General features: G+C 35.4%; 1 protein-coding gene across 6 annotated transcripts in view; it reads right to left on the bottom strand.

Moving 5' to 3' along the window:
• The window catches only part of KIF27 (kinesin family member 27), a 220814-nt gene that overhangs the window by 93786 nt on the left and 111069 nt on the right, over nucleotides 1–15959 (bottom strand). For 5 of the 6 annotated variants that reach the window (XM_077148573.1, XM_077148575.1, XM_077148571.1 and 2 more), the window contains exon 6: nucleotides 4609–4815. The exons of the other annotated variant lie outside the window; for it this stretch is intronic. In XM_077148573.1, coding sequence (XP_077004688.1) covers nucleotides 4609–4815 — 207 coding nt within the window. The remainder of the gene's footprint in view (nucleotides 1–4608; nucleotides 4816–15959) is intronic. 6 annotated transcript variants of the gene reach the window in all.

Here is a 15959-nt window from a genome sequence, read left to right as displayed (position 1 = left end):
CCAACTGACAGAGGTATTCTGGACCCAATGGCCTTTCTTGTATCAAGGTTCTTTCCCTGGATGCCTTAGTTCGGACACTTTTATGACCTTAGAATTGTAAACTAGCAACTTGATAAATTCCCCTGTTTAAAAAAAATTCCATTTCTGGTATAATGTATTCTGGCAGCTTTAACAAACTAAAACAATTCACTAATATGGACTAGCTATAATGTGCAAACTCTGAGAACTGAATTTGAGAGCATAAGATACAGGGGAAGGCTTACTGCAAAGGTTCCTAGATTGTAAACTCTTACAGCAGTCACAGCTATTCCAAAGTTGTAACTGTTATTGCTAAATTCTGAGATGTTGAATTCTTTGTGTATAACTGGTTGTTCCCTGGAACTTCGGGTATGTATGTGACAGCTGAGACTCAGAGTTAGAGTTCTTAGCTATGAAAGTCAGCCTCATACAGAAACTGTTAAAAAGCCTGTAAAAGAGACCAGACTTCAATTAGAGATATGAATGAAGTTGGTCTGGTTAGGACTAAGGTTAATCAGAATACAGAGTAAAGAATGCACATTTTTTCTTGCAGTTTTCAGAACTCCCTCCTTATCCGTTACATTTAACTGACTACTATGTGTCTAGGCATGGTTCTCTATGAGTTTATCCTTTTTAGGGTTCATTGGACTACTTGAATGTACATGTCTTTCATTGAATTTAGGAAGTTTTCTGCCCTTATTTCTTTGAATAGTCCTCCGGTCCCATCCTTCTCTTTCTTCCTCTGGGACTCCCATAATGGGTATATTGGTACTCCTTATGCTGCCCTACATAGCTTACACTCTGTTTGCTTTCTTTTTTAATCTTTGAGTCCCTAGCTTGAATCATTTCAATCCTCTTGTCTTTGAGTTCACCCATTCTTCTTTTTGCCAGCTCCAGTTGAAACCCTTCAGGGAATTTTTCACTTCAGTTATTGTGGTCTTCAACTCCAATATTTTTTAGTTTCTTTTCAAAATTTCTTCCTTGACTAAGATTCTCATATTATTCATTCATTGCTTTTCTGATATCCTATAGTTCTTTCTCTGAGTTTCCCTTTATCTCCTTGAGCATAAGAAGTCTTTTTTGTTGTTGTTTTCTAAGTCTTTTTCCAGAATACCAAAGTCTGGTATTCTTTGTATTCTGGTCTCTGGATTTTTATCTTGTTCCTTTGATGAACCATCCATTTCCTCTTTCTTTGTCTTGTAACCTTTTTTTCATACTGCACATTTTAATATTTTAAAATGGTAACTAGGATTTAGTCCCTCAGCTGTCAAATTTGCATCCAACTAATGATATGAGAGAAATTTCCCTGAATGCCAGGAGCTAATAAAGACAAGCAAACCAGGCAAAACATCTTCCAGTCTTTGCAAACTGGCTCAGCATTGCTCGTCTTCAGGGTTCATCAAGGTCAGCTGCAGGCAAATGCCAAGTGCAGGGTCCTCTCCCTCCGTCTCTTCTGGGCCTGCTTCTTATCCTGGATTTGTGCTTCTTTGTGACCTTCAGAATTCTTCCATTTACAAGAAACAATTGTTCCCTCTCCTCCTTTTGAAAAAGACTTTGAACAGGGCCAGGGACCCAGAATGGGAGTGCAGGCTGACTCCACGCTGTGGTGTCAGCAAGTAAACCATGAGCTTCTCCTACCATTGTTAAAGCTGTGTTTTCTCGACTCAATGCTTACCCAGTTACCGCAACCCTTTAACTAATTCTGAGAGTTTTGATGAAGATGGAGCTGCCAGTTTTTCTGGTTGTTCAGAGTCTGTGCATGGACAGGTAGTACCCTGGAGTGTCTTGTGCTGCTATCTTGGTCTACTGGAAGCCCCTGACCTGCTTTTGCAAGTGGCTTTGCATGCTGGCTGTTCGTTGCTATATCAGTCTCAAAGAATACAGTAAAAGTAAGTTGCTACACTGGGTACTTCTCCAAGTAGACCTAGCAAGAGGAAAACTGAATAAAGAAATAGTAGCATGACCCAATTCCACCCACAGCAATGGCCACTAGCAACAAAAAAATGGTGAAACCCTGATAATTAATGGAACAGGTGGAAACTGTGCAAGCCTTATAGCTCACTCCTTTTTAGAGAAATGAATAGTACAGTATATAGGATTATAAGAGATATGGAGTTAATGCATAAAAAGTGCAGGGCTTCTGGGGGGGTGCATGCGAAAGTCCTGGTAATAGATGGTGGTTACGGTAGCACAACATTGTGACTATGATTAATGTATGCTTGGGAGTGGATGAGAAGGGAAAATTCATGATTTATATATGCTTCCACTATTAAAAAAAAAAAAGAGTCTAAAGAGGTGCCAATTAAATATACACATGACCCTCAACTAGATCAAATAACAGAGAAGAAAATGCCCAAAAGGACATTGGGACATAGGAAAAAATGGAATATATACTGTAAGCTTTATACCAATGTTAAGTTGTTTGAACTTGATAGCTGTACTTAAAATGATTACATAAGTAAATATGTTTGTTCTTTGGAAATGTACTTGGAAGTATTAAATGTTCAAGGAACATGCTGTACATAACGTACATGGCAGAAAGAAGAAAGGAAAAGAAAAAGAAGGGGGAAGGAAGGAATAAAAAACGGCAATTATGGCAAAATATTTAAAGTTGTTGGATATGAATATCTGGATAGGAATTATGTTGGAGTTCTCTGTATGGGTTTTGTACACAGTTTTGCAACTGTTCTGTAAGTTTTGAAATTGTTTCAAAATAAAAAGCTAAAACAATTTACAAGACAAAAAAAAAGAATACAGAGTAAAGGATGGTATTGACTATTTTAAAATAGTCAACTTCTGTGTGAGAGCAAAGGAAGAGATGTCTATTTGGTGCAAAATTTTTATTTTCTGTAGCACTCTCTAATTTAACATGTATGGTCGGTTTATTTGAACACAGAGACTTGAATAGGGAATGAGATTTTGTTGTTTTTTACAGGTTAATGTGATGCCCTGAGACATCCCAGAATAATCTGGGTAGAAGATAAAAATGTATTTGCAAAGTCCGCTTGAGGGACTGGAAAAAAAATGTGGAAATGGTAAACATTCCCCCCTGGGGAAATCCTGATATTCTCACAAGAATTGGGGACTAACAATTTAATAGGCTGAGCCCTTGATCTTGGGGCTTGCCCTTATGAAACTTATTCTTGGAAAGGAGAAGCTAAGACTACTTATACTTATACCTAAGAGTCACCCCCGGGCTCAGATGTGGCCTCTCTCTCTAAGTCAACTCCACAGGTGAACTCACTGTCCTTCCCGCTATGTGGGACATGACTCCCAAGGGTGTAAGTCTCCCTAGCAACGTGCGACCTAACCTCTGGGGATGAGCCTGGTCCTGGCATCCTGGGATTGAGAAAGCCTTCTTGACCAAAGGGGGCAGAAAAATGAAACATGATAAACTTTCAGTGGCCGAGAGATTTCAAATAGAGTTGAGAGGTCTTTCTGGAGGTTATTCTTATGTACTATATAGCTATTCCTTTACAGTTTTTTTTTTTGGTGTATTGGTGTAGCTAGAGGGAAATGCCTATAATCCAATAGTCTTGTTTCTTGAAGATGACTGTTTAACTATAGAGCTTTAATGGTATGACTGTGTGATTGTGAAAACCTTGTGACTGACAATCCCTTTATCCAGTATATGGACAGATGAGTAAAAAAAAACCACAAACAAACAAACAATAAATAATAGGGAGTATGGGAAGATGGGAGGGTTTGGGGTGTCCTTTTTTACTTTTATTTTTATTCTTATTTTTATTGTTTATAGAGTAATGAAAATGTTCAAAAATCGATTGTGATGATGAATGCCCAACTATATTATGACACTGTAAACCACTGATTGATTGTATACTTTGGATGATTATACTGTTTGTGAACGGAACTCAATAAAATTGCATTAAAAAAATAAAATTTTTTAAAAAAAGGAAATAATTTTAACCTGTTTTTTTAACAGAATTCTTAAGACAATATTTTAATATTATTTGGATAGATAAATTACATTCTAGATTTACTAGAAAAGTCTCAGAAGTATGTTTCTTTGTGCAAAATACATATTTATAAATCTCTCCAGGTCCCCAAGTATATACTGTCTCCTCAAATAAATTCATATGTGCCACCCCCCCCAAAAAAAACCCAAAACTAAAACCCATACTGAGCTCTATAAAGTCTTGATTATGTCAACTGGAAGACTGAATAATAAATGTCATTTTGAAAATAATAAAATATAGATCACAAGTCAGAATAACCTCCAACTTCACCTTAACCTGGTGTGGTTAAAAGAAAAAAAAAATTCATGAAGCTAGCAGACTTAGTCATGCCTGAAAATATGATGGCAATGCATAACTTTTCTTCTTCATAAAGTGTACGCACGATTTTCAGTCAATAATTCCCTGCAAATATAACTATAAATTCTCTTGTTTACTCATTTTTTATTAAAAAGAAGTATGTTTAGATGAATGTATAGTCATCTTTTTTTGGCCAAAAGTCCAAAAAAATGAACAGAAAAAAACTGTTGACAGTGTGTAAACATACACTGTGATATTATATTATATATAATATTTTTTAAATCACAAAATAAAAATATTAATGTTTCGACTTTACCTTTCGCGAATCTGGTCTTGCTAGGGCATAAATGTAATGCCCCAAATGGTTATCAAATGGTACAGAATAAGGTCTCTTTTCGGGTATCCTGGTATCTGGCCCATCTCCACAGGTTTCCTTAGCTGAAGAAGTCAGTGACAGGTTAAGTTTTGTTAGTTCTTCACTCAGTTGATCCACAAGAAGTTGTTGTTCTATTATTTTTTCATTCTTTATAGAAGAAAAGAATTTTAAAAATAGAGAAACTCAGTACATGTGAAGATTATGATTAAAAATAAATTTACATTGATCAAAATGGCAACTTCCTTAACAATGCAGTAAAACATCATTTATCCAAAGACTAGTCCACTGTGTTCTCATGTATCTAGGACTGTTCTGAGTGGTAAAAACTTTGGAACAGTAAGTAGCAACAGGAGAACCAAAAGGAACCAAATACTCAGAGATAATGCTCCATATTCTGTAACTGGTTGCTTTGCCAATGTGAAACACTCTGATTAGCTGATCATTATAAAAGTATGGACTTCCTGAGTGAAATCCAAGAGTATCGAGAGATAAAGTTGAAAAGTGGAGAAAGAATTGCAGACGGCAAAGGTAACAACAAAGGAAAGGGAAAGTGGCAACGTGTGCAATGAGTGAACACCTTTACTCAGTGAACAAGCCAAGGGCACAAAGATATAAGAGATATAACTGATAGTCCCGAGAGGAAGAATGGAGAAATCAAAGGCAGAACAAATTAATTGTATATCAGGAGTATGTTGGGTGTGTGTGTGTGCATGTGTGCTTACCTTTTATATACTCTCCAAAAAAAAATTTTGCAACCTAGGAAGCTCTAAGATTGTAAAATCTCTATTTTACAAGCACCAAATTAGGGGCACAAGAAATTGCCATTCATGATAACACTCATGTTTAAATAGGAAAACTTAAATCCCTAAATTTGTTTTGTGTTAATACCGAGCAATAAAAATATAACCATATACAACCATACATTCAGATCATTAAAATATACAATACCAAAGGTATGAGTTGGGGTAAGGGGTGGGGGATATTAAATGGAGTCCTTACACTGTCTGAGAAAAGGGGAAAAGCACCAGGTAATATTAGACTTGAATAAGTTCAAGGGTGCATAATGCACACTCCAGGATAACCACTAAAAAGAGAGTAAAAGTACAACCTCTAAACTAATGGAAAAATAAAAAATATAAAATTGATCCCAAAGAAGGTAAGAGAGGAAAGAAAAAGGAACACAGACCAGGTGGGATGAATAAAAAGCACATTGATAGGTTTTAGTCAAAATTTAATTACAATTATGTTAAATTAAAAAATAAAGAACTATAATATAGTGTCAGGATTTTAAAATGTTCTAACCACATGCTGCTTACAAGAAACACAACTAAACTAAATAGACTCAGAAAGATTAAAAATAAGACAGAAAAAGAGACACCATGTAAACAAGAACCAAAAGAAAACTGATATAGCTAATTAGTATCAAAGTCAGCTTTAAGACAAAAAACCACTAAGAGAGATAAAAAGATATATCTCATAATAATAAAAGGTCAACTCATAAAGATGATGTAACAATTCTACATTTGTTCATACTTAATAATATAGCTTCAATATATATAATGCAAAAACTGCAGAACTTCAAGGAGAAAACAGATCCAGAATCAAAGTGGGAGATTTCAACATTATCCTTAACTTATTAACAAAACAACCAATAAAGTGAGTAAGGATACACATTTCAAGAACATAACCAACAGCATCAATAACTGTAGGATAAACATTCTTTCCAAGCACACTTGAAATACTGACAGTATTGTAATATCTAAAAAAATGGCCTTACACTGAGCTATAAAGCAAGTCTGAAGATATTCAAAGGACTGAAATCATAAATTGTATGTTATCTGATCATGATGCAACTGAGCTAGAAATTAATAAGATAAAGTGAAATTCCTCATATGTTGGAAATAAAATAACTATGTAAACCCATAAAATCACAATAAAAACTAAAATAAATAAATAAATTTCAGATGAATGTGGGATGCAGGTAAAGGAAAGCTTAAGAGGAAATTTACACCTTTAAATGCATATAAGAAAAAAATCTATAACTCAATGAGCTAAGCACTTATTTAAAGAAGTCAGAAATAGAGCAGAAAATTAACCACCCTTCCCCCCAAAAAAGAAAGAAGTAAGGAAATAATACAGATACAAGTAGAAATCAATAGGAAAGAAGTCAAATATATAAAAGAAAAGGTCAATAAAGTCAAAAGTTGCCTGTTGAAAAGACAAACACCTGGTGAAGCTGACTAAAAGAGAGAAAAAGAAGGCACAAATGACCAGGAATGAAAAGGGGGATAAGAAACATTTGCCAATAAATCTGAAAAACCGGATAAAGTAGTCCAATTCCTAAAAAAAATAGAGTGTATTCTAGTCTAAATGATACCAAATGGCTTTATAGGTGAATTCAAACAACATTTAAGGCAAAATAACACTTCTTCACATACTTTATGAAAGTATAGAAAAAGAGGAAATCCTATCCAACCTATATTATGAAGCCAATATAATTTGTTAAAGTATCTGACAAGAATATTGAGAAATAAAAATATAGGCCAATATCACTCATGACTATAGATGCAAAAGTCCTAAACAAAATATTGTCAAACCAAATCTAGACCAATTGTGCAAAGAAAAGCTAACATAGGAGAACTGGCTACTGCCTTTGAAAGGCCTGCTTACAAGGTTGGCCCTTGAACAGTATCTGGGAACTTGGATTTCAGAGGTCTCCCACCACCAACTAGCAACAGGGGCTCATAGTGCCCAAACTGTTTATACAAACAAATATGATTTATACTCAACACCTGATTTCTTTCTGACAGTATGGAATTTTGGTACATGCTAAGCTGACGATGCCTAAATGGCCAGGGCCCAATAAATATCCTATGCATGGGAAACTGAGTTCTGGTCAAACAAGATGGTGGTGGAAGACATTCCAGAGTTCTTTCCATCATGAAATCTTTGAGCGACTAGCAAACACTGGCAGAGCCATCTACCTCAAAATTCTGGAAAACACTTAAAGGGTTGTAGTAATTGTGTGAGTGGTGAATTAAAAAATTCTGACTTTAAGTCTTTTTGCAAAGATTGTGAAAGATGTTTTGCACTGGTTTGTCTGTTTTTGTTAGCTTCTGGTACTCAAGGAAATCTCTGTCACATCACTAGTAAGGTACAAACTTTAGGGAACAGACAGCTCAGGGACTAAATCCCAGAGTTAACACCTTGTCAACACTGCTGGACAGTGTGCAACAAAAGATTACAAAACAAACAGAGAAACTGGAAACGATGGCCCATCGAAAGGAACTAGATAAAACTTCTAAATCAACAATGAAGAAGACCAGACTTGGTTCAAATCAAAGACTTTTAAAAAATTATCTTCAATATGCTCAAAGAAACAAAGGAAAACACAAGCAAAGAACTACAGATTATCATGAGAACGATGCATGAAAAACAGAAGAATCTCAAGAAAATTTTACAAAGGAATCAAACAGAAATACTGAAGCTAAAGACTACAATAACTGAATAAAAATTTCCTTAGGTTTCAACAGCAGTTTGAGGCTGTCAGAAGATTTAAAAAAAAAAAAGCAGTGAACTCCAAGACAAGACAAATGAAATGTTCAGAATGAGGAGTAGACAGAAGAAAGAAAAAAAAAAAAAGTGAACAGAACTTTCGGAACCTGTGAGACACCAGTCAAGCATACCAGTACATACATTATGGGAGTTTCAAAAGAAGAAGAAGGAGAGAAAGGTTCAGAAGGAATAGTGAAGAAATAATAGCAGAAAACTTTCGAAATTTAACAAAAGGCAAGAACATGCACATTCAAGAAGCCCAACAACCCCCAAAAGGATAAACCTGAAGAGAATCATGCCCAGACACATAGAAGTCAAACTGTCAAATGCATTGGAAAAGGAGAGAATTCTGAAATACAAGAAAAAAACAGCATGTTATGTTCAAGGGAATCCCAGTAAGAGTAAGTGCCGATTTCTCATCAGAAACCACAGAGGCAATAAGGCAAGGGACAAAATATTTAAAGTGCTGAAAGAAAATAATTGCTCAACAAGAATTTTATATCCCGTCATACTATCTTTCAAAATGAGGGAGCAATTAAGACATTCCGAGATAAGTGAAAGCTGAGGGAGTTTGTCACTATACTTACCCTACAAGCAATGCTAAAGAGAGTTCTTCAGACTGAAAGGAAAGGACACTAGATACTGAATCAAAGCAGCATGAAGAAATAAAGTTCTCTGGTAAAGGACCAGATGGGTAATTATAATCGCCAGTACAACTGTATTACATTTTTTGGTATGTAACTCCACTTTTTACTTCTTACCGATTCTAACATGCAAATGCATTAAAAATAGTGATAAATCTATAGTTTTGGACATGTAAGATATAATCTATAACAAATATAACAAAAAGGTGGGGAGGTGTTAGGGTATAGGAACAGTGCTTGTGCATGCTATAGAAGTTAACTGGTATCAAATCAAAAACGACTGTTATAGATTTAGGATGTTGAATTTAAATCCCACGGTAACCACAAAGAAAATATCTGAAAAATATATATAGAAGGAAATGGTAAGGCACTCAAATTGGTCTACTACAAAAAATCATATCAATATGAAAGTAGGCATTAGTGGAAGAATTGAAGGGGAAATAAAGGTATGATACCTACAAAGAGGAGATAAATTGCAGAAGAAAGTTCTGCATAACTGGTAGTTACTTTAAGTGCAAATGGCAAAAACACTCTAATCAAAAGGTAAAGATTCAGAATGAACAAAAAAGCATCAGGCAGTGTGACAGTGGCTCAGTGGCAGAATTCTTGCCTGCCATGCCAGAGACCCGGGTTCAATTCCTGGTGCCTGCCCATGCAAAAAAAAAAAAAAAAGAAGAAAGAAAAAGCATGACCCAACTATATCCTGTTTACCAGAGATGCACCTTAAATTCAGACACAAGTAGGCTGAAAGTGAAAAGATGGAGAAACTATTTCCAAGCAAGTTATAACCAAAAGAGAGTTGGGGTAGCTTATATAAATATTAGATAAAAAGGACTTTAAATCCAAAGCTGTAACAGGAGATAAAGAAGTTCACCCTATGCTAATAAAGGGGTCAATTCACAAGAAGACAAAACAAATTATAAACATGTGTGCATTTAATGGCAGAGCCTCAAAATATGTGAAGCAAATATCAAGACTTGAAGGAACAAAAGACGCATCTACATTAATAATACACCACTTTCAATAATGAACAGAACATCTAGACAAAAGATCAATAAGAGAATAAAAGACTTGAATGATACTATAAACCATCTAGACCTAACGGACACATATAAGACAATTCGCCCAACAGCAGAAGAATACACTCTTCTCTACTGCACATGGACATTTTCTACGATAGACCATATGTTAGGTCACAAATCAAATCTCATTAAATTTTAAAATAATGAAAGCATAAAATGTATATTCCCCAACCACAATGGAATGAAGGCAAAAAATCACTAACATCCAGTTTCTTTTGGAGAGCTAGAAAATTCACAAATAAATGGAAATTAAAAATCACCACACTCTTAAACAATGGTTCAAAGAAGGAATCAAAGGAAAACTTAGGAAATATCTTGAGGTAAATGAAAATGAAAAGAAAAAACATCAAAACTTATGGGCTGCAACAAAAACAGTGAGAGGGAAATTAATAACTCTAAATACTTAAATTAAAAAGGAAAAAGGCCTCTCAAACATTACAGCAGAAATAAATGATCTAGAGAACTAAAACAATAGAACCAACAAAATGCAAACGTTGGTTCTTTGAAAAGATTAAAAAGAAATCGAACAAATTTTTTTAGCTAGATTGACCAAAAAAATGATGAGAAAAGCTGCAAATAAAATCAGAAATGAAAGGGTGGACATTATTCCTAATCACATAGAAATGAAAAGGATTATAAGGGGATACTATGAACAACTGTATACCAACAAATCAGAAAACCTAAATAAAATGGACAAATGACTAGAAACACACTAACTACCTACACTGACTCAAGAAGAAACAAAGGGAAGGGAGCCAAGACTGCAGCTAAGTGAGGTGTGAGTTTAGTTCGTCCTCCAGAGCAGCTACTAAATAGCCAGGAATCGTACAGAACAACTGCTGGGGCCACGTCAGTGACTCGACACACAGTGTATACCAGTCTGGACCAGTTGGACCAGCTGCAAGCCAATGCGGAACTATGAGTTCCCCAAGCCACGGCGGCCGGCACCCCTACCCAACAGGCTACTTCCCAGAGGGGAAAGGAAATAGAGTTTACAAGCAGCAGGGGCTGAGCGCAAGCAAATGTCAATTGTGGAATTAATTACCAAATTCTGACACTAAAAATAGGCCCCCAGCTCAGCTGAACCTGGAGTAAAAGCTGAGGGCGCAGTTTTTTGCCCAGGTACATAGGGGTCAGGGCTGATGGAAAAAGAAAAAAACAAAACAAAACAGTTTTTTTTGGATTTGAAAAGGTCTGGGCCCTGAAAGAAAGGAGGGGGCACATAGGACCTGGAGATACACAAAGCAACATACCAACTTAAGCTCTTGACTGGCAAACCCAAAGAATGGGGGTCCTGCTCTGAAAATGATTTTTCTCTTTTCGTTTTGGTGGCTATGTTTCCATGGCTTGACAGCTCTTTGGATACAGCTGCAAGACTTCTCAGGCTCCACTGCCCCAGGCATAAGCAGAATTAAGCTTGTTTGAGTGTTTGTCTGGCAACTGTGCCTTCCCCAGGAGGGGGATGGGGCACAGCTCAGGTGGAATCCCTCCTTCAAGGAGTTCAGACCCCAGGGTTTGGAAAAGTAAAGCAATTAAAACCAGCCTACAACCTCTCCACTGTCTCCACCATGCCCCCAGCAGGGAGAGTCTGCCAAAGTTAAAGGTACCGCATCACCTTATGCTGGCAGGACCTGAAGGCAGACAAGCGCCACATATTGGGCAGGACAGGAAAAAATAAGGGGAACAAATGTTCAAATAAATTTAGTAGATTGAAATGCTAGTGATCAATGAAAGGGAGGGGTAAGAGGTATGGGGTGCATGAATTTTTTTCTGTTTTCTTTTTATTTCTTTTTCTGAATTGATGCAAATGTTCTGAGAAATGATCATGATGATGAACATACAACTATTTGATGATTTTGTGAGTTACTGATTATATAACAAGAATGGAATGATCATATGGTAAGAATGTTTGTGTTTGTATGTGGTTATGTTTCATAAAGAAATGATTATGGTGAAGAATACACAACTATGTCATGATATTGTGAGCCACTGAGTGTATACCATGTATAGATTGCATGTTTGTGAACATTTGTCAAAAAAACATTTAAAAAAAAAGAAACAGAAGATCTCAACGGACCAATGACTAGTAAACAGATTGAATCAGTAATCCTAAACCTTGCGATGAAGAAAAGAGCAGGACCAGATGGCTTCACTGATGTACTGTACAAAATATGCTAAGAAGAATTAACACTAATCCTGCCCAAAGTCTTTCAAAAAATTGAAAAGGAGTGAACTCTTTCTACCTTATTTTGTGAGAAAAACATCACCCTAACATGAAAGCAAGATAAAGATATCACAAGCGAAGAAAATTACAGACCAACAACCCTCATGACTACAGATGTAAAAATCCTCAACAAAATACTAGCAAACCAAATCCAACAGCACATTAAAAGAATTATGCAACTATGTATTTACCTAAGATATGCAAGAGTGGCTCAGCATAAGAAAATCAATTAATGTAATACACATCAATAGAATGAAGGATAAAATAAACATGATCATCTTAGTTGACGCAGAAAGGCATCTGACAAAATTCAGCACCAATTCCTGATAAAAACCCTTAGAAAACTAAGAATAGAAGCAAACTTTCTCAACATGATAAAAGGTATATATGAAAAACCCACAACTAACATCATACTCAATGGTGAAAGACTGGAAGCATTCCCTCTAAGATGAGGAATAAGACAAGGATGTCCTCTGTCACTACTATCCTTCAACACTGTACTAGAAGTTTTAGTCAGAGAAATTAGGCAAGAAAATTAAATTAAAGGAATCCAAATTGAAAAGAAGGAAGTAAAACTTTCCCTATTTGCAGATGTTGTTATCCTATATATAGAAAGTCTTGAAAAGTCTGCAACATCACGACTAGAGCTGATCAACAAATCCAGCAAAGTGGGGATGTACAAGATCAACACACAAAAATCTGTAGTATTCCTATACATTGGTAATGAACAACCCAAAGAGGAAATCAAGAAAGAAATTCCATTTAAAATAGCAACTAAAAGAACCAAATGTGCAGTAATAAATTTAACAAAGAATGTAAAGGACTTGTACACGAAACCTACAAAACACTACTAATCAAAATCACAGAAGACCGAAGTAAGTAGAAGGGCATACTGTGTTCATGGATTAGAAGATTAAATATTATTAATGTATCAATTCTACCAAAAGCTATTTATAGATTCAATGCAATCCCAATCAAAATTCAAACAGCCTTTGTTGCAGAAATGGAAAAGCCAACCATCAATTTATATTGAAATGTAAGGCCCCCAACAGGCAAAACTATCTTGAAAAAAAAAAAAGAACAAAGCCGGAAGACTAACACTTTCTGATTTTAAAAGTTATTACAAAGTTTATATCTGAAATCTATTTTAAAAGTTATTACAAAGTTTATATCTGAAATCTATTCTACAAATAATTTTTCCAGTGTGCTCTGAAATTTATTGCTTTTTTGTATACATGTTATTTTTCACAAAAAAGAAAAAAGTTGATTGTGATAAATGCACAGCTATATTATGATACTATGAACCACTTTTTATACACTTTGGATAATTACATGGTGTGCTGGTTTGAAAGGATGTATGAAGCCATGTTTTAATCTAAAGCCCATTTCATAAAGGTAGAATAATCCCTGTTCAATACCATATGTTTGAAACTGTAATCAGATTCTCTCCCTGGAGATGTGATTTAATCAAGAGTGGTTGTTAACCTGGATTAGGTGACAACATGTCTCCACCCATTTGGGTGGGCTTTGATTGGTTTACTGGAGTCCTATAAAAGAGAAAACATTTCAGAGAATAGGAGATTCGGTGAAAGCAGAGAATGCTGCAGCACCACAAAACAGAGAGTCCATGAGCCAGCAACCTTCGGAGATGAAGAAGAAAAACGCCTCCCAGGGAGCTTCATGAAACCGGAAGCCAGGAGAGAAAGCTAGCAGATGACACCATGTTCGCCATGTGCCCTTCCAGCTGAGAGAGAAGCTCTGACTGTATTCACCACGTGCCTTTTCACTTAAGAGAGAAATCCTGAACTTCATTGGCCTTTTTGGACCGAGGTATCTTTCCCTGGATGGATATCTTTGATTGGACATTTCTATAGACTTGTTTTAATTGGACATTTTCTCGGCCTTAGAACTGTAAACTAGCAACTTATTAAATTTCCCTTTTTAAAAGCCATTCTGATTTCTGGTATATTGCATTCCGACAGCTAGCAAACTAGAACACATGGTATGTGAATATATATTAATAAAAGTGCATCAAAATTAAAAAAAAAACTTATTACAAAGTTATAAAAATCAAAACAGCATGTACTGGCATAAGGATAGACATACAGACCAATGGAATCGAATTGAGAGCTCAGAAATAAACCTTTACATCTCTTGCCAACAAAATTTTGTCAAATGTGCCAAGCCCACCTAATGGGGAAAGAATAGTCTCTTTAACAAATGATGCTGGGAAAACTGGATATTCATTTGCAAATGAATGAAGGTGGTTCCTATTTCATACCACACACCAAAATTAGATAAAAATCAAAGACCAAAATATAAGAACCAATTCTAATAAAACTAGAAGAAAGCATAAGCAAGCATCTTTAGGATCTTATGTTAAGCAATGGTTTCTTAGACTTTACACCAAAAGTATAGAAAACTGAAGAAAAAACAAATAAATGGGATTTTATACAAATTTAAGTTTTGAGCCAAACAACTTGATAATGAAATTAAAAAGACAACTTTCAAAATAAGCCAGACACAAAATAACAACTATTTAATGATCTCACTTATTTGATATAATAGAATATGCAAGTTTAGAATCAGAAACTAGAACACAGTTTATGAGGGTCTGAGAGTAGATGGACAATGAAGAGTTAATGCTTAATTAGTACAGAATTTCTGTGTGGCATGATGGAAAAGCTTTGGTAATGGATGCTGGTCATTGTGGCATACCATTGTGAAAGTAATTAACGCCACTGAATTGTATGATTAAAAGTGGATAAAATGGGAAATTCTAGGTTCTATAAATGTTCCCAGAATAAAATTAAAATTTAAAATCCATAGAACTGCACAACACAAAGAGTGAAACCTAATGTATACTATGAACTACAACTAATATTATAATTAAATAATTTCATTTCACAAATTGTAACAAAGGTAAATACTAATAGGGAAAACTACATCTGAGGGGGCTATATATGAAAACTCTGTACTTTCTGCATGTTTTTTAAAATGCAATTTTATGGAGATATATTCACACATTATACAATCCATTCAAAGCACACACTCAATGGTTCACAGTATCATCATATAATGGTGCATTCATTGCCACAATCAATTTTAGAACATTCTCATTATGCCAAAAAAAAAAAAAGAGGGAGAGAGTAAGAAAAGAAAACTCAAAATATTTAAACCCCTTACTCTCCCATCATTGACCCTTTGCATTGGTGTGGTACATGCAACTGTTGGTGCAAGAATATTAAGATATTACTATTAACTATAGTCCATAGTTTGCAATAGGTGTGTTTTTTCCCACATATCACTCTATTATTAATTCTCTATAATAATTTTATACGTTTGTTCTAATTCATGGAAGAAATTTTTTATATTTGAACTGTTAATCACAGTCATCATCCTCCACAAGATTTAATGAGTTAACAGTCCCATGCTTTAACTTCTGGCTTCCCCTCTGGTGACACGCATATGACTTTAAACTTCCCCTATCAATCATATTCGCACACCATTCAGCATTGTTAATTATACTCACAACAATGTGTTATCATCACCTCTATCCATTTCCACACATTTAAATTCAACTTGGTTAGAAATTTTGGGGGGGGGGCTACAGTGGCTCAGCAGGCAGAGCTCTCACCTGCCATGCCAGAGACCCGGGTTTGATTCCCAGTGCCTGCCCATGCAAACAAACAAAAATTTTGCACATCTTAGGCAGCCACTTCCCATACTCTAGCTTCATTCTATCTCCTGGTAACCTATATTCTAGGTTTTATGTCTATGAGTTTA

This window comes from Tamandua tetradactyla, chromosome 2, assembly GCF_023851605.1.
Source record: "Tamandua tetradactyla isolate mTamTet1 chromosome 2, mTamTet1.pri, whole genome shotgun sequence".
NCBI classification, from domain to species: Eukaryota; Metazoa; Chordata; class Mammalia; order Pilosa; family Myrmecophagidae; genus Tamandua; species Tamandua tetradactyla.
The sequence above is the reverse complement of the archived record's forward strand: the minus strand, read 5'-3'. Positions and strand labels throughout refer to the sequence as shown.